This window comes from Lepisma saccharinum, chromosome 17 (assembly GCF_977018435.1).
Source record: "Lepisma saccharinum chromosome 17, izLepSacc3.1, whole genome shotgun sequence".
In the NCBI taxonomy this organism is placed as follows: domain Eukaryota; kingdom Metazoa; phylum Arthropoda; class Insecta; order Zygentoma; family Lepismatidae; genus Lepisma; species Lepisma saccharinum.
This window is the reverse complement of record NC_139245.1, coordinates 55,840,556-55,857,579: the sequence shown is the minus strand read 5'-3', so window position 1 is coordinate 55,857,579 and position 17,024 is coordinate 55,840,556. Positions and strand designations below refer to the sequence as shown.

At 37.7% G+C, this 17,024-nt stretch overlaps 1 protein-coding gene across 1 annotated transcript in view; it reads left to right on the top strand.

The window, feature by feature from the left end:
* The window catches only part of LOC146001750 (uncharacterized), a 97,867-nt gene that overhangs the window by 22,146 nt on the left and 58,697 nt on the right, over positions 1-17,024 (top strand). Inside the window, exon 2 of the mRNA XM_083139460.1 lies at positions 3,926-4,546. Within this exon, the coding sequence (XP_082995586.1) occupies positions 4,160-4,546 (387 nt within the window). The 5' untranslated portion in view covers positions 3,926-4,159. The remainder of the gene's footprint in view (positions 1-3,925; positions 4,547-17,024) is intronic.

Here is a 17,024-nt window from a genome sequence, read left to right as displayed (position 1 = left end):
ATCTCTGGATACTTGTCTCTGCTGGAGGTGTTTTTCAAGACGTTGTTTGGAACCTTCTCTGCACCAAAACAACACACACTGAGCTTTTTGCTGCATCGACACCATCTTGGAATCAAGTGATCGCGTGATCACCTGCACACATGTCATTCAGCAGTGTGGACAGAACAAAATTTTAAATTTTCCTCTATGTAAAAAGCAATATTTCCTTGTAATGCACCTATTACTTTAAAGTTAGACCTTTTTAGAGTGCTGCAAAACTTTGAAAACACACTGTACATGGAAACTAATTTTGAATTTTGTTTTTCATTGGCTGCTATTTTTGAAGATAGTGAAATGGTAATTTTAATATTCAACATTTAATCTTTGTTTGACTTACCTTGAGAGGGGTAAAATAAATAAAATATACTTCACAAATGCAGAAAAAAATTTAAAATATCAGTTTCTGGCCTCCCATTTCAGCATTATCTCAGGTAAGTTAGAAGGACGGACGGACTTGAAATGGATTAGTCACCAACTGTTGGAAAGGAGTGCAAAGAATTGTGGTTTGCATTACCACCATAAACTTGGTTTTATTAAACAATATGTGGTGAAATGTTTAAAATGCCCTATGTATGACCAAAAACTTAAAAATGTAAGGTAACAGTTCGTTATATCGGAGACACATTTCTTCATTTTTACAGAAGAAACTACTTACGGAAATGAGTTTCCCCAAACTTTCCAACGTTTGTCGAGGTATTTTCTTTCATCGTCGAATATATTTGACCGGGAAATCATGTATTTTTCAACAGAAATATCTCACCGACGCCCAAATGCCATTGCTTTCGCTACATGAACTGCATGCTGCGTACGTTTTATGACTTAAGCCCCTGTCAGTGTTTCCAACAACCTTATCGAAAATGGTTCGTGGGGCTATCCGTCAGCTACCCGGGCTATATGTCAGCTACCCGGGCTATATGTCAGCTACCCGTGCATAATGTAAAATTTTCACACGTGACGAACACGATAATAGGTATTTTTCGGTGTAGAAGGTTGGAAACAGTACATACCCACCACGTGAGTCAAAATGTGACCGCCATATTGTGTATTACAGAAGCGAAGATAGGAATAAAAAAAATCACTCTGCATGTGAAAAATTGTGTTCGTTTTCGTGTAAAAAGCATAATGGCACCTTGAACTATGTTCCGCAATACACAATTGGTAAGTACTACGAACCATGCGAAATATCCTATTTTAATGTGTCTCCAATATAACGAACTGTTACCAAATGTAATTTATATTACCAATAAAACCAGCATCATTATGTTCACAAAAGCCAGAAACAGTTTAACTTAAACATGAAAAATGAGCCAGAATAAAAGTATGGCAAAAATTTAGCCTCATTCAACAGTGTTAATACAGAATTTCCATTTCATCCATCCCTAATTACACAAAGTTTTTAGAACATGAGTTAAATGAAAACCGTAATTTGTTTTTGTTTTTTTAATAAGCAGGTTTCTGCATGTAGTGTGTTGTAAAAGTTCGCTGCTATTTTGGATAGACCCATTGCTGATCCACATATATTTTCAAGTCTTGAGTTAGTGCTTGTATACTTCAATAAGAAGAATATCTGTGTGCATTCAGTTATGAGTAGACCTCAGATTTTAGGTTTTAACCTATATTTTTCCTTTACAGGTTTGTAAGAAATAAGTTATGTCAGCATTTTGTTAAAAAAAACTCTACAACTGATGAAGTTTTATAGTGCCTAAAAAACTATTTTGCTTGTTAGAACCTATTTTAGAAGCATGCACCTAAATCGAGCCTCTTTTTAGGTTTTTATATATTTTTAAAGGTTTTACAGGATTTTTATGTCACACAGGCATTTGCTTTGTTTGGTCACGAAAAAATTCAATGAAGAACGTGTTTGAAACGTACTCTCTGTTGATTTCCCTTCCTCCAAGCGGATGGTGATTTTTCAAAGCTCTAAACAAAGCAAAATATATGGTGCCACTATTACGTGTAAAATCCAAAGTGGTCTGATCTATGTGGTCTTGCTCACTTTCGCATCACTTTGGTGCTTTGTGACATTCAAATCACGTGACATTCACGCCTTGCAAACTAAGATTTCAACATTGAAGTTTGCACCACTGACTATGTTTTTGTTAAAAAATATTTCCAGCATATGTGATGATCCTCACAGACAAAATTACGGAGTTTAACTGTGGATAACATGAAAATAAGATTGTTGCCTAATATACGGCAAAGAGTGGATTTCCAATGTAAGTTCTGTCAACACCATAGGGTTAGGCAACACACACAACGTTATGCACTATAGTGAGTATTCATTGCCAGTGACTACCTAATCAGCATTTTTCGAGCCAAACTTTAGATTTTCAGGACCTATTTTAGGATTTTTAGAACCTAAAAGTCTTGAGTTCTACTTACGAGCCACCACTCATCTGTGTGCAGACTGAGGCCATTGTTGAACTTCCTCCTCTATTTGTAAACTTGCTGACATGGTAAACATGCATAGAGACATTGAATTTTCATTGCTGTAGAATGTATATAAGCTTTAGGCTTCCAGAGGGCAAGAATCCACCGCTCTTTGCTGGTGCAAGTTTATGCAGGAGGCACCATCTTTAAATTGATAAAAATTTTCTTGTGAAGCTCACTTGATCAGTGTTGCAGTCTGGATGATGTTTCGTAAATAACAGTTGCTACTTCATGTAAATTTGAGCTGTTTACAGTCTGTCCTGTAATTTTTGTTGAACTTACAAGTTTTACATTTGACTCTCCCTTGTAGTATCAGTAGAAATTGTTCCTCTTTTGACTTGTATGGTGATGTAACTTATTTTTTACTTGCTAAAATAATATGTACTTTCTTTGAACGGTTCATTATGTAGAAACTTAAAAAATGAAAAATAGATATGTAAGGAAGATGAGGACTGTCACCTGTTTCAAGACATAAAGTATGTAAAGTGCCATTTTCAGATTTTTTTTTAATTGGGTGTAGGGTGTCCTGAGAAGACACCCAATAGTCCTCATGTAACGTAACCCAGTAACTGCTTCTTACAGGCCAATGGGACTCTGGCACCTAGACCCGCAGCAAGTATACATCTCTGTGTGGTCGTGTTGTCCTGTGTTTTGGCCATATGTGTACCGAGTGCCCCTTTACAGCCTCAGCTTTTAAGTATGGTATGGAGATTTTATCCTCAGAAACAGTTGTTGTTACATAACATAACTGTCCAGTATTAGTTTTATCAATTGATTTGGGAAGTTTTAACAGACTTATTTTTATCTTGTTAGTGTCCTGTCTTCTATTTTGTTAAAGTTAACAGACTTATCCCCATATTTCCAGGTTCGAATCCAAGTCTCTGCATGAGTGTTCTTTGTGAGTGTCCCTTCATCAATTTCATCATGTCATCACTAACCACCATCTTTGCGATTAGCCAAAAGTAGCAGAAGAGTGAAGTAAAATAAATCAAATCAATTAATTATCCACATTGCATGACAGACACAAATAGACTGACATGCTCCCATTTTTAAAATCAAACAGATTTCTTACAGATGGAAATTTTGTATGGGCAAAAATATGTACATAAAAAGGAATTCCAGATCATCAAACCATTATTTGTATTAATATTGTTCTAAATGAAATGTTGCATGGCTTAATTGTAACCGTATTGAGATAATAAATAATAATGTTGTGCCTCATGTAAACCCCATATTTCTGGGGGAAGGGTCAATATCTAGGAATGTTTCAGGGTTTGTACGTTTCCAGAAAAACAGAATATAAATACTTGCACATATCTACTCTCAAAAATCTGAAAACTAGTAAGATATTTGTATTTGTTTTGCAGTTATAATAGGAGTGCAAAAAATCTGCTTTAATATTATTGAGTGTTCTGAATTTAAAGCCTGTTGCTAATGTTCAATGTTTCTTTTGTAGGTTAAAATGCTGCCTACCTGAAAATTGCATTTAGCATATGCAAGATGGATGTTTTCATGGCAAGAGCTGTGGAACTCAACCTGTTTTCCACATCAGACAGTGTCCTGTGTAAGCTGGTTGTGTACCTCTGGCGAACCAAGAAGCTGCAGCTATTGTGAACTATGCATTTCTGTGCGGAGTGACATTGGCCTCCTTCGCCAAGTGGCTCCGGATTGAGTTGAATCCTGACACAGCATGCCCAAGTCGCTGGACCAGGAGGGCCACAATCGTGATTGTGGTAGCAGCGACAAGGTGCCAGGCCGTTATATAACTTCTGCGTCGGATTTGTACGACACGGACGAAATAGATGTGCTTCTTGAAGAAATCAAAGACCTGGAGCCTGCTAGTTTTCATACGGAAGACTTCCAGGACTTTGAAATAGCCGGAAGTCAAACTGGAGTGAACGCTGTTGAGGAAAGTTGTGAGTCCTTAGCCACAATGCACTCGTGGGACTCGCACGCTAATTATCGTCATCACTATGAAGAAGCAACAGCGAACAACTCCGTGTTCTCTGGTGTAATTATGTATTGTGATGACACACACCTGAAATCATCCACAGGAATAGTACGGGTTTTATTAGTGGTATGTAGTGCGAAGTGTTGTGCTTAACCTAGTGCATAATTTGGAAGTATCAGAAGCTTCTTATAGTTTGCATGATAGAATAATGAGGTTCGGAAGGGTAAGTTTTTCCAGTTCAGTGTCATATTTCTGTCAGTTTGGAAAGCAGCATGTAGAAAATTGATGCCATACTAAATGAAATCTTTTATTTCAGTTTAAATATTTACAACATAAAATATTCAATTCGTCTATTTTGTAGCCTAGAGTGAATGATGAAAGGATTGTTCAGCTTTTCCCACTTGTTATATAAAACATATTTCAAATTATTCAAGACGGGAAGAAATTTTGGACATATTACTGAACTTGGAAATATTCACATGTACAGGACACATGCACTCACTCTCTCTTTCTCTGTCACACACACACATAAGGGGGGAGAGATGGGGGGATCTACAGTGCCTTCCATGGTTGAGTTGTTCATGAAGCGGCGGCGAGCACACCATGGACAGTTGCAATTAAAATGAGCACATACCTTGTTACAAGAGTTGTTAGAAATGTTGGTCCTGCTACCACACATTTATGGCATTTTTTTTTTTATGAAATCAGTTCCTTATGTATCAGTTCCTCTTCCGAAATTACTCCAATTTCTCTGCTGATGTTTTCTTTCAACTCCGTTAATGTATGGCGTCAGGTTTAAAAGCTTGGTAGCTCGACTTAGAATTATTGTGACAGGAGCCAGAGGGATTTTTGAAGAGTATGTTCCAATTGTGCTCCAACGTTGTCTAATTTCTCCTCAGTAAGCACACAGCGTTTTACCATTTGCTTGTTATCAAGAACAGACCCTGTTTCCCTAAATTTGTTCACAAGTATCCAAACACACACTCTGTGTGAAACACGAACATCTGGGAATTCTGCTGCAAAACACCTAATGTACCTACAAGAATTTGTAATGATGTAAGAGTCGTGCATAAAAATGCATTGGTTTAAATTTTATGTATTATTAGACTGCAGAAAAGCAGCAAGTAATACGTAAACTAAAAGAAAACAATCTAAAACACTTGTTAACACCTTAACACTCTCAAAGAGGTGAAGCCCCCCCTCCCCCCACTCGTAGCAGAGTGGTTAGCACATCGCCAGAGGGTTTTGTACCTAGCAGAAGCAGGTTTCCCCAATGTTTGGCAGGTGCACTATTCAAAGTTAGTTGCTGCTGTGAAAGTGTTGTTTGAAGCTGCACAATACCGAGAAGAGGGTGGACTTGATGTTCTGCAATAAATTGCAAGATCAGTGGAGAGAGAAAAGATGAACACTGAAAACACATAAGTTTCTTCCGTTTCCCAAAAGACTTAGAAAGATAAGTTTCCTTCATATATTCATACGCAAGTGCAAGTGCTGAAAGTCGCACAACACTTATGTTTGATCGTCAATAACATGGAAACTTAGAAGTATCCTCACTTTTTTTTAACATTATAAAGATCCGTCCACTGGGGTATTTTTAAAATCATTCCCCTTGTTCGCCACTGTCGTATAATGTCGTCAAGAAATTAATAAATATTGCATCCAGAAGTGTATATTGATATTTAATATTTCACAAATCAACGAAACGAGATCTATCAAACAGTTGCCGGGGTGTGATTTATTGTCTGTGATGAATTGGGGGGGGGGGGGGGGTTGAAACACCCGGTTTATGACTTTTTTTTTTTTTGCAGGCAGGTAGGGTATCTGACTGCCACATGGGGGACCCAGGTTCTACTCCCAGGGTGGGTGACCTAAGGTCGGAATTTTTCCTGCCTTGTAACTGCATAAAGCAACCCTGGGGCTAACCTGGCCTCAAATCAATTTATGCCTGAGATAAATTATATTAAATTATAATTAGAAATAATAGGTGTTGATCACATCACTTCCAAAATGACCGAGATCGAGAATATGTGAGGCCTTGTACCCACTTTTCCTAAATGTGCCATCACGGCATGGTCCTATATGCACGTACATTGTTATTTACATTGCAATTAGTATTATTATTAACATTGTTATTAGTGTTTTTATTACCATTGATAGGGAAAACTAGTTCACAAAAGCATCCGCATTACAGAGTTATTAGTGTAAATTTTGAATTTTTGCTCTCTGCGGATGCCCTTGGGGGCACAAGTGCCAGTATCTGTCATAGCGGATAAAAATCGGTAAGCATGCATATAGAGAATTATATTTAAAAGCAAAAAATTCTAATGGAAAATCAAGAATTGCCTACCAGAAAACTAAATACGTAAATATGAAACTACCAAACACACAGAATTTATATGAGAAATACCGTGCGTTCATTTCGATCTGCAGCCGAGAGATCGGGAGAAGCGTGGCGGGCGGCGCTGACGGAAATGCCGACATTTGCGGCCTGTAATGCCCGCTTATTTTTATAGACATATGCAGACATTTATATAAATATTGCAAAACGATCACTAACCTGTGTTATAACACGCAAAAGTTCTTCTGTAATTCATCCAAGTTCTGCTCTTATATACACAAAAAAATACGCTTTAGAAACGATGTTAAGAGCCACAGATAATAAAACATTTTAATCATAGTTTTGACCAGTAACGTCCTGCTTAAGTTTATATCCTTGAAAGAGTTTTGTGCCGATGGGGATCGTTTGAAGGTTTTGGATGTGCAACACTGTATCAAGATTACGCTGTAGAAGAAACCGTTAAAAGTCAATAGTGTTCGTGAGCTTCCTTGCAATCCGAAATCTCCGAGCTTGAGTTTTTTGTTCCTTCGCGACTAGATGAAGACAGAGTTGTAAATATAGTGGCGAGCAATGTAAACCAAGAGCGTGTTAATTTCGTACTGTGCGCAAGAGTGTTATTCTTGGTTACTTGCAGTTACTTGTTTGTGTTATTGTAGTGTGTATGTGTGACGTGTCAGTGAGACGATTGGAATGCCAGCCGCAAGATTCACGTTAGAACAAAGATTTTTTTTATGTATGACACGTACCTACGTGAAAACAAACTCGTGTCGAGACGTGTGTAGGTAATTTGTACAGAAATTCCCATGCGTTTCAACTCCACACAGAGATACGGTTAGACATCTTGTCCTTAAATTACGAGAAACTGTATCGTTAAATTTTAAAACACCTAAGCAAAAACGATGGATTCTAACCGAAGCAAAACTCGATGATATTGGTGCAGCGTTAGAACGTTCTCCAAACAAACCTCTATGCCGTGTTTCACAAGAGGTGGGCGTGTCAAAATCATCGGCACATACAGTCACTAAGCTACTAAAATTAAAACCATACTCTTATAACACAGGTTAGTGCTCGTTTTGCAATATTTATATAAATGTCTGCATATGTCCATAAAAATAAGCGGGCATTTCAGTCCGCAAATGTCGGCATCTCCGTCAGTGCCGCCCGCCACGCTTCTCCCGATCTCTCGGCTGCAGATCGAAATGGACGCACGGTAGAAGATGATATATATAATAAAAACTATGAAGAGAAATTAAAAATGCTTGTATAAATTTTGAAACTTGTTGCTGTATGAGTTTGTCCTCATTCAGTAACTGGTACAAATCACGTAGCATATACACATATGAAAGAGACAGTCATATGAGTTCAAGACGACAGTCGATATTCGACGTAATTGTCCCTAAAACTAATTCCATCTTGAATATCATTTTTTTGTGAGGGTACTCTTAGATTTTGTTAGTCCTACTTCTTACTTTAATGTTTTCCCCCTTTCGACAATTCTCTTGATAAATTATTTCCATCTTAGGTTAAGGGGCAATGCTCACTGACCCCACTGTGGTTGCGCCACTCATTCAATCATACTTTGCAATAAGCTGTAGATTTTAGTCTGCCGAATGTCATATTTTATTCTTATTATTCTTTTTCTTTCACTAAAAAATCATTTTAGGGTATGTGTACGACAGAATTTGCAAATACAAATGCATTCGAGAATATTGCTCATTACCATGGTCACAATATCTGTGCACATTTTGAAAAGCATATCAAACAACTTGGTGAAAGGAAAAGAGCAAAATAATTATGTAAATCACAATGCAAAGTATTACGTGTATGCTTTAACATTACAGGCAAGTGGGATGCACGTGCCCAGCTTTGCGGATGCTGCCGAATCTAGTGTTGCCAGACATTCCTCTTTTATCTTTAACTTCGCTGCTTCTAATGGAAGTAATATCCAACAGTATACCATATTGTTTGTGAACTTAATTGTTAGTTTACACATTTAAAATGAAACTCGTTTTGTTACACCTCCCTTCAAGCATTGTTGAAACAAGACCGGAGTCTATTTTTTTGGTTCTCTTCCGACCGCGACAAACATATGAGTCAGGAGCAGCAGCAACCATGCCAGCTTAAGCCCCGCCTTCCTGAGGACAGAAATTCTTCCCAGTTAGCACCCTGTAACATCCCGGGTTTGAATCCTGGCCTGGGCATGGATGTTTGTGAGTGTCCATTCATCAGTTTCATCATGTCATCCATTACTCATCCCCATTAGACAAAAGTGGCACAGAAAGCAAAGTAAAATAAAGCAAGTCAATCAATCAACAAACACGTGCAAACTGGACATCAGCTATCTGAATGCTAAAGTGTCCATTCACCGTTCAGTATGGCACCGAAGAAATCTGGAAAGAACCAGGGATCACCGAACAGCGTAAGCAGTGTTTCCAACTTCAACAACGTAGAATTTGTGAAACGTGTTTGTGAAGAAGTGAAGATTGCTGTGCAGGCACCTGAAATGATGAAAATTATGGTGGACTCGATAGTCGAGGCAGTGACAAAATCAGTGCTTCAAAGTCTGGAGGAAACACTAAACTTTAACGTTGAAGAAATGCACAGCATGAAGGATGAACTGAAGAAGAAGGATGAGGAACTTCGAGGGCTCAGGGACAAATTGGACGACTTAGAGCAGTACCAGAGGAGGAACTCCATCCGGATATTCGGTATTCCCGAAACTTCCAACGAGAATACCGATAACAAAGCAACCGCCTTGTTTGAAGAGCAACTGGGCATCAAAATCCAGCATGGTGATATTTGCAGAAGCCACAGGGTAGGAGGACATAAGAACGGAGGTAAGCCAAGAGCCATTCTTGTTAAGTTTACTAGTTACCGTGCGAGAGCAAGTGTGTTTCGAAATAAAAGGAAACTGAAGGGTTCTAATATCACCATCACAGAAGATCTCTGCCGCGCACGTCTCGAGCTTCTGAAACTGGCGACGAGCAAATACCATTACAAGAACTGTTGGACCCAAGATGGGAATATCGTAATAAACATTGGAAACGTGAAGCACTTCATCACTTGCAGAAAGCAATTAGATGAACTTTGAACGCTTACCGGGAAGATGTGAGTGATCCGTAAACTTTATCATTTTTTAAAATCTTTTACCTTTCATAACATAAAATTTAAATTTCACATTACTCATAATTTTTATTTATCGGGAACACATTTAGTCTTAAGTTGTAGCTTCTAAATGTTTAAGTTTCTCTTTTCTTTGATATATACGTGTTTTGCTTCTTTTATTATTGTTTACTACTTTCATTATTTTAATCGCAACTGCATAATTTTACAGTTTAGTTTCGTAAATGTGAGATACGTTCTTGTACATAAGCAAAGTTTAATTGTTAGTAAATCAAAAAAACATATTCATAAGTTTCTATTGATCAAAAGTACCGTAAAAAGCAGAAAACTTTTATTTGTATTTGTAACCTTTATGCATCTGCTGATAAATGTAGTGAGTTTGCAACCTCTCTCTGCTCTGCAACCCTCCAGAAGTTACTTCTACCGTTATGCCTCTACCAGAACCTACCACCCCCCTTGAAATGAACTCCACTGCTCTAGGGCATGTCCTCCGTCATCCTCTCGCCGAGGACAAAAGAACCGACTGCTCCCTGGGTCTCAAAATAGCAAATGTAAACGTCAGGTCATTATTCCCCAAACTTCAGGAAATATGCATCGAAATTACAGAGAAACAAATTGACATTCTTGTTATAACAGAAACGTGGTTAACTTGCAATATAACGGATAATGCATTGAAAATTCCAGGTTATGACTTAATACGCTCTGATCGCCATTACAGGATGGGTGGGGGTGTCTGCATATACGCACGGGAGGGACTAAAACTGCATCCGTTGTCTTTCGAAATCGAAGGAGAGTTTGACGTTGAGTACCTTGCAGCTACGGTTGAAATAAAAAAGGAACGTCTCGGTATTTGTGCCGTATACAGGCCTAAGCGTATTCCATATACACAGCTGTCAATTTTAGAAGATATATTGACCGAAATGTATCCCTTAGTTAATGACCTTGTTATAGCTGGAGATTTCAACATTAATTTCTTACATCCAGACTGTGCTGACGTCGTTTACATTCAAAATTTGTTTAATCAATTTCAATTAACGCAAATAATCAATAAACCGACCAGAATAACCTCCACGACTAAGTCATTAATTGATCTGACGTTTGTCAGCAACACGCAAAATATAATCCAACATGGGGTCGGTGAGCCAGTCAGCAATAGCGATCATAGAATGACCCACGTTGTACTTGCGTATACCAAACCAGAAAGCGTGAACAGAATTATATACCACAGAAAATACGGTGATATTGATTATGATAAATTCGTGAAGGATGCAGAAAAAATTAACTGGGGAAAAATATATAACATCGATGACTTGGATATGAAAGTAGAGTATTTCAATGTCAACTTACTTGATCTCTTTGACAAGCACGCGCCAGTTCGTAAAACACGAGTTCGTAACAAACGTATGCCGTGGATTACATCAAATGTGAAGCTGTTGATGAAACTAAGGGACAATGCGTTTCGTAAATTCAAGCGAATCGGAACTGAATCTGCATGGAAAGAATACAAAGAATTGAGAAATTTCACGACATCCGTTATTCGGCAAGAAAAAAAGTGTTATTTTGAGCATAACATCAATAAAACACCAAGACAACCAAAGCATTTATGGAAGCAGCTGAAATCTGTAGGCATTGGCTCAAATAAAAATGATCTTCCCTCCACGTTTGACAATGCGAACGAGATAAATGAACACTTTATTAATTCAATTGATAGTCTAAATATCGACCAACGTCTGATATCTCAAGAATGTTTAAAATTTAGTAACCAAAAGTTTAATAATATGCTTCCCGAATTTGCTTTTAAAAAAGTGGATGGCTATACTGTAAGAAAATGTTTGTACGAAATCAAGTCTACTGCTATTGGTGTAGATGGAATATCAACAACAATGCTGAAGTTATCGCTACCTTTTATTTTGCCTATTATCACACATATTATTAACTTTTCGCTCGAGAAATCCGTATTTCCCAGGAAATGGAAAGAAGCTTTGATAACACCACTCCCTAAGACGACCCGACCAACTAATGTAAACGACCTTCGACCTATTAGTGTTCTGCCTGTGTGTTCAAAACTACTAGAAAAAATAATCTATAAACAGACATTTAGCTTCATTGCCCAAAACAATATTCTTCCACCCTCACAGTCAGGATTTCGGCCGGCACACAGCACTGCTACGGCTTTGCTGAAAGTCACAAATGACATCCTCCAGGCTATGGATAAGAAATTCCTCACTGCATTAATATTATTGGACCTGTCCAAAGCATTTGATACGGTACAACATAAATTACTGCTCAGTAAACTGAAATATTACAGTTTTTCACAATCTACCCTTAACTGGTATTTTTCATATCTAAGTAACCGAAATCAACGTGTAAAACTGTCGCCTACTTTATTATCTAATAATTTATATATTTCATCTGGTGTTCCACAAGGATCTATACTAGGTCCCTTATTGTTTACGATTTATATTGCAGACCTACCCTCAGTTGTCAAATACTGTAACGTACATTCATATGCTGATGACACTCAACTAACCAAATCATTCAATCCAACAGAAATTGCCATAAGTATTGAATACATAAGTAATGATTTGGGTGCGATAAAAACATGGTGTGATGCAAATGGCCTTAAAATTAATGCTAATAAGTCATGTTATACATTTATTGGAACTCGAAATGCTATTGGTTCGGTCGAGCACACTAATACAACAATTACAATAAATGATGATGTCATACCTAGAGCTCAAGTAGTTAAAAGTCTTGGACTGATATTTGACCCCCTTTTATCATGGAATGAGCATATTAGCCGCCAAATCAATAAATCATTTGGAACACTTAGATTCTTGTTTAAATTTAACAAACTATTATCTTCAGAAATCAAGCAGCGATTAGTTGAAACACTTATATATCCATTTCTCGACTATTGTGACGTAGTGTACTCTGGTAGAATAAATAAAACTTTACAAGCAAAGATTCAAAAATGCCAAAATGCGTGCATGCGGTTCATATTTTGCATCCCGAGACGTGAACATATTTTACCTTCCATAAATAATAAGAATATCCTCAATATGTACCGTAGGCGGCTACTGCATACATATTGCCTTATACATAAAATTATTACATCTGGCAAGCCGTCGTATCTGGCAGACATGTTGATCCCTCGCACCAGTATTCACAGCCACCATACAAGAAATAATTTCAAATTTAACCTTCCACTCTGCAACACACAGGCATATCAGTCGTCGTTTTCATATTTTGCAGCAAAAATATGGAGTGCCCTACCTAAGAGCATGTCGAGCATATCTAAAATAGAATCTTTCCGAAATGAAGTAAAGAATTTTCTTTTGGCAGAGCAGAGATTGTGTTCAAATACTATGATGTAACTTGTATGTTTATGTTATGTATTTTGTCTACATGTTTTTATTTTTATTTATTTTTCATTCATTTTATTTTATTTTTATGTAGTTGTCTTTTCACAATTTTTGTATCATTTTATTCATACATTTATTACAATTATTTTATCAATAGATTTTGTAACTAAATCATACAGTTTATTGCACACTGTATTAATACTGTAATAACATATGTATAAGAAATGTAAATTTAAATGTAATCGATGACACGGGTTAGGTGGCAGAACAGCCTCAGGCTGAACCTCGCCCACGTAAATAAAGAATTTGAATTTGAATTTGAATTTGAATTTGAAGGGTGGGCTGTGAGTATAAATGTCGGCAGATGCACTCTCGCCACCTGGCACGCTGGCTGCTGTTCTGCAATAAAATTGATCGTGAGGCTCACTGTAAGTCAAGGAAATACAAATACACACTTCACTTACCCAAGCCCTCCACTACTTGTGATGTTTAATCCCTTATGTCAAAGTGATAGTACAGTCCATAATCAAATGTATTATAAAGTGTATGAAGAGCAGGGCTTTTCTGTGAGCTATAAATAATGCCACTTTAAATAAATAACTAGTCTCAGACAAGAAGAAACAACATAGAAAATGAAACAAGAGAACATAATTTTGCATTTAGGATTGTAAATTTAAAAGTTTTATCTTACCATTTGTACCGACCACACTTCTGTATTCACTAAGTTTAACAAATAAATTTGCTCACCATTGCAATGAGCACTCCAATACTGTGCCCAGTGTTTGTAAACAATAGCCAGGATATTTGTCAGTCTACATTTTCGTTGTCTTTTTACATGGTGTACTTAATTCCACCTCGAACATAGTAGGGAAAAATTAGCACCCTGTACATTTTGATTTTGTGTATACTGGCATTTTATCAAATGATACAACAGATATTTGTGATAGATAGAAGTTTATATGCCATCATGCTACTACTGTTTAAGACAACTTTTGTTATTTCAATTTATTCAGTGTAGTTTAAGGAATTAACAATCTTAAGTTTTCTAGTAAGAAAACCGGGCCTCCCAATGTCATAGTTGTAACATCGTCACCTTGTTACCAAGATTTCCATGGTTTGATACCCGGAGGAGGCACATTGCACAGTGGTACAGATCCCGCTTTAAACTGTAGCTCCAGTCCTTATTAGCCTATCTGTGCATAAAGTGGACTTAAAACCCAACTAAAAACAAACAAAAAATATAAGAAACCTCATTATGGTAAAATCTAAATGATGAGTTGAGCCAAACCTGGTCTGTGCATGACCACAATCACAGATTTTCAACATGTAGATTTTTTTTTCCAAATAAGCAAGACAAAATTGGAGCCCTACTTCCACACCTTTTATGTCCTTCATGGTACTGTGAAATGCACAAAGTAAATTTTACTATTTTTTTTACAAAGTGTTGACAACAACCTCCGTTTCGTCTGACCGCCATGCGGGAGAACTGGGTTCGATTCCCAGGGTGGGTGATCTAAGGTTGGAATTTTTCCAGCCTTGTCCCCACGTAAAGTGGGGGGGGGGAGGTGGCAGATGCATGGTACTGATCACATCACCTCCAAAATGACAGAGATCAAAAATGTGTGGGGCCCTATCCCTCCCCCAACCACATAACCACATCCCCTAAATGTGTCTTCATGGCATGGTGCTATATGCATGGGACCTTACGTTTTACAGCTTCCCTTTGCAAAATAAACAAAGCAGCAGCAGCAGCTTCCATGCATTAAATCATGGGAAAGAAACAAATATAATTGAGTTGAAAGTTGTGTTAGTGGGATTTTTTCTCAAATAGTAAGACATTTATACTAACCTAGTAGTGGAAAAGCAGTATGAATGAGCCCTGCATGTTGCGCTATTTTAAAGTTTACATGTAAAAAGGGAAGGGATTGCTGTTTCAGATATCAGGGAAATTTTTATCAGTCTTACAATGATTGATCGCTTGTTAGTTTCATGCATCTTGATATGCATGATTGGTTCCTTCAGCACTCCACTGGCTCCTCCAAACAGCAGATCAGTAAGAAATATAACATTTTACATGAGTTGCAAAGATATAATGCAACCAAATGCAAGTGCTGCTTGCACTACTAAATTTTGTGTACTAATGTTTTAACCTTAATTAGTTTCCATTGCACAACACTTCTGGACAAAAGCCCTGCCTTCTAGAGTTTTTGAGCTTCTTGAAAATAGCTGAGCCCAGCCGGATGTAGATAGAAAGACTGCCAGTACAAACCAGCAACCAGTATGTCCATGGAAACAAGATAGTGAAGGCAAATAATTTATTAATAATCATATTATAATTGAGAGCTCTCATAAGATTCAGTACAGATAATTTTAAATTTCAAATTAGTTTAAATTTTGTAAATTGTAAAATGCATTCAAAACGATGGCATTTTGGTGTTGAGGCAAAGATGGTATGGGCAAGTGTTGGGTGTTTCCAGCAAGAGGAATGTCTACACCCTGCATCCGTAGGTGTAGTAATTTGAGTATGGTGACCCAGCAGGAACAATTTTTTTGACAGCCTAATCTTACGATCATTTCCTGCACTGCACTTTTTCTTATCTCAAGTATTTCTGCAATTGTATCCACAGTGACCCGTCTGTTTTCTTTAATGATGTCAACTTTTTCCATGTTGCATTCCGTTTAGGCAGTTCATGAGCGACCGCTCCGAGGCTGATCTTCGATGCTTGTGTTTCCATCTTTAAAATGTTTTATCTATCTTCTGACACTTCCAGCACCCATACATACATTCCCAAACACACACTGAAGTCTATTCTGAATTTCAGCAGCTGGAATTCCCTCTTGAACAAGCAATTAAATCATAGCATGTTGTTGAAATGAAGCATCACTGTCAGCCATTTTGAAACAACCGCCTGCGCTCACTCAATCAAAGCTAATGACGTCACACAACCTTGACACATTCAGTATTTCGCGATGATTACTTTGTTTGCGAGTATTGATGTATTCTGATTTTTTAATAATTGTTGCTTATTACTTTCAGTATGCTACTCGTATTTGAGTTATCCTATCTGCATTAAGAATATTCCAACTAAATTACTCTAAATTTATTGCATTTATCGTGCAGAACTACCTAAGGCTGCTATTTGTAGTTGATTGGGAAGTGCATACTGTAGAGCCAATCTTACCTTGCATGTTACATGTTTAGAGGGAGCATTAATCAAAATTATTCTTACTCATAACCCCATGGCGCAACAGCCTGTGAGGGCCAGGGCCTACCTACCCTCTTCCGGTTTCACTCCTCAGCAGAGGTTGGAGATCAACCAACCAGTGACAGGGTGACATGTGGTCAGCACAACAAACCCCCGGTCATTTTTGTAGGTTTCCATGACCGGTTTACGCTACTCGCTTGTAGCTCCTCAATTTCCTCACGATGGTGGGTGGCCAACGGTCCCATACAGAAGCCGAAATCTCAGGAGAAGGGTTGTTATGCTTTCTCATGGGATACTCGAACCTGGACACCTCCTGTAGCCTGATCCCAAAGCCCAATGCCTTAGACCGCACAACCATGGTACTTAAGTTATTACTACAGTTTCCTTAGGCATCGTAAAATGATGCTAGAACGTTACCATAGGAATTACTTGAATCTGTTCTCGAGCCCAGTCCAAATTCTCTAAACATAGTGAAACAATTGCAAAGAATATTAAGAAAATGTGAACATATTTTTGCCCATCTATATTGGCTGCTAAGTTGCTGGCAGGCTGTTCCACATGTTAGATGATAT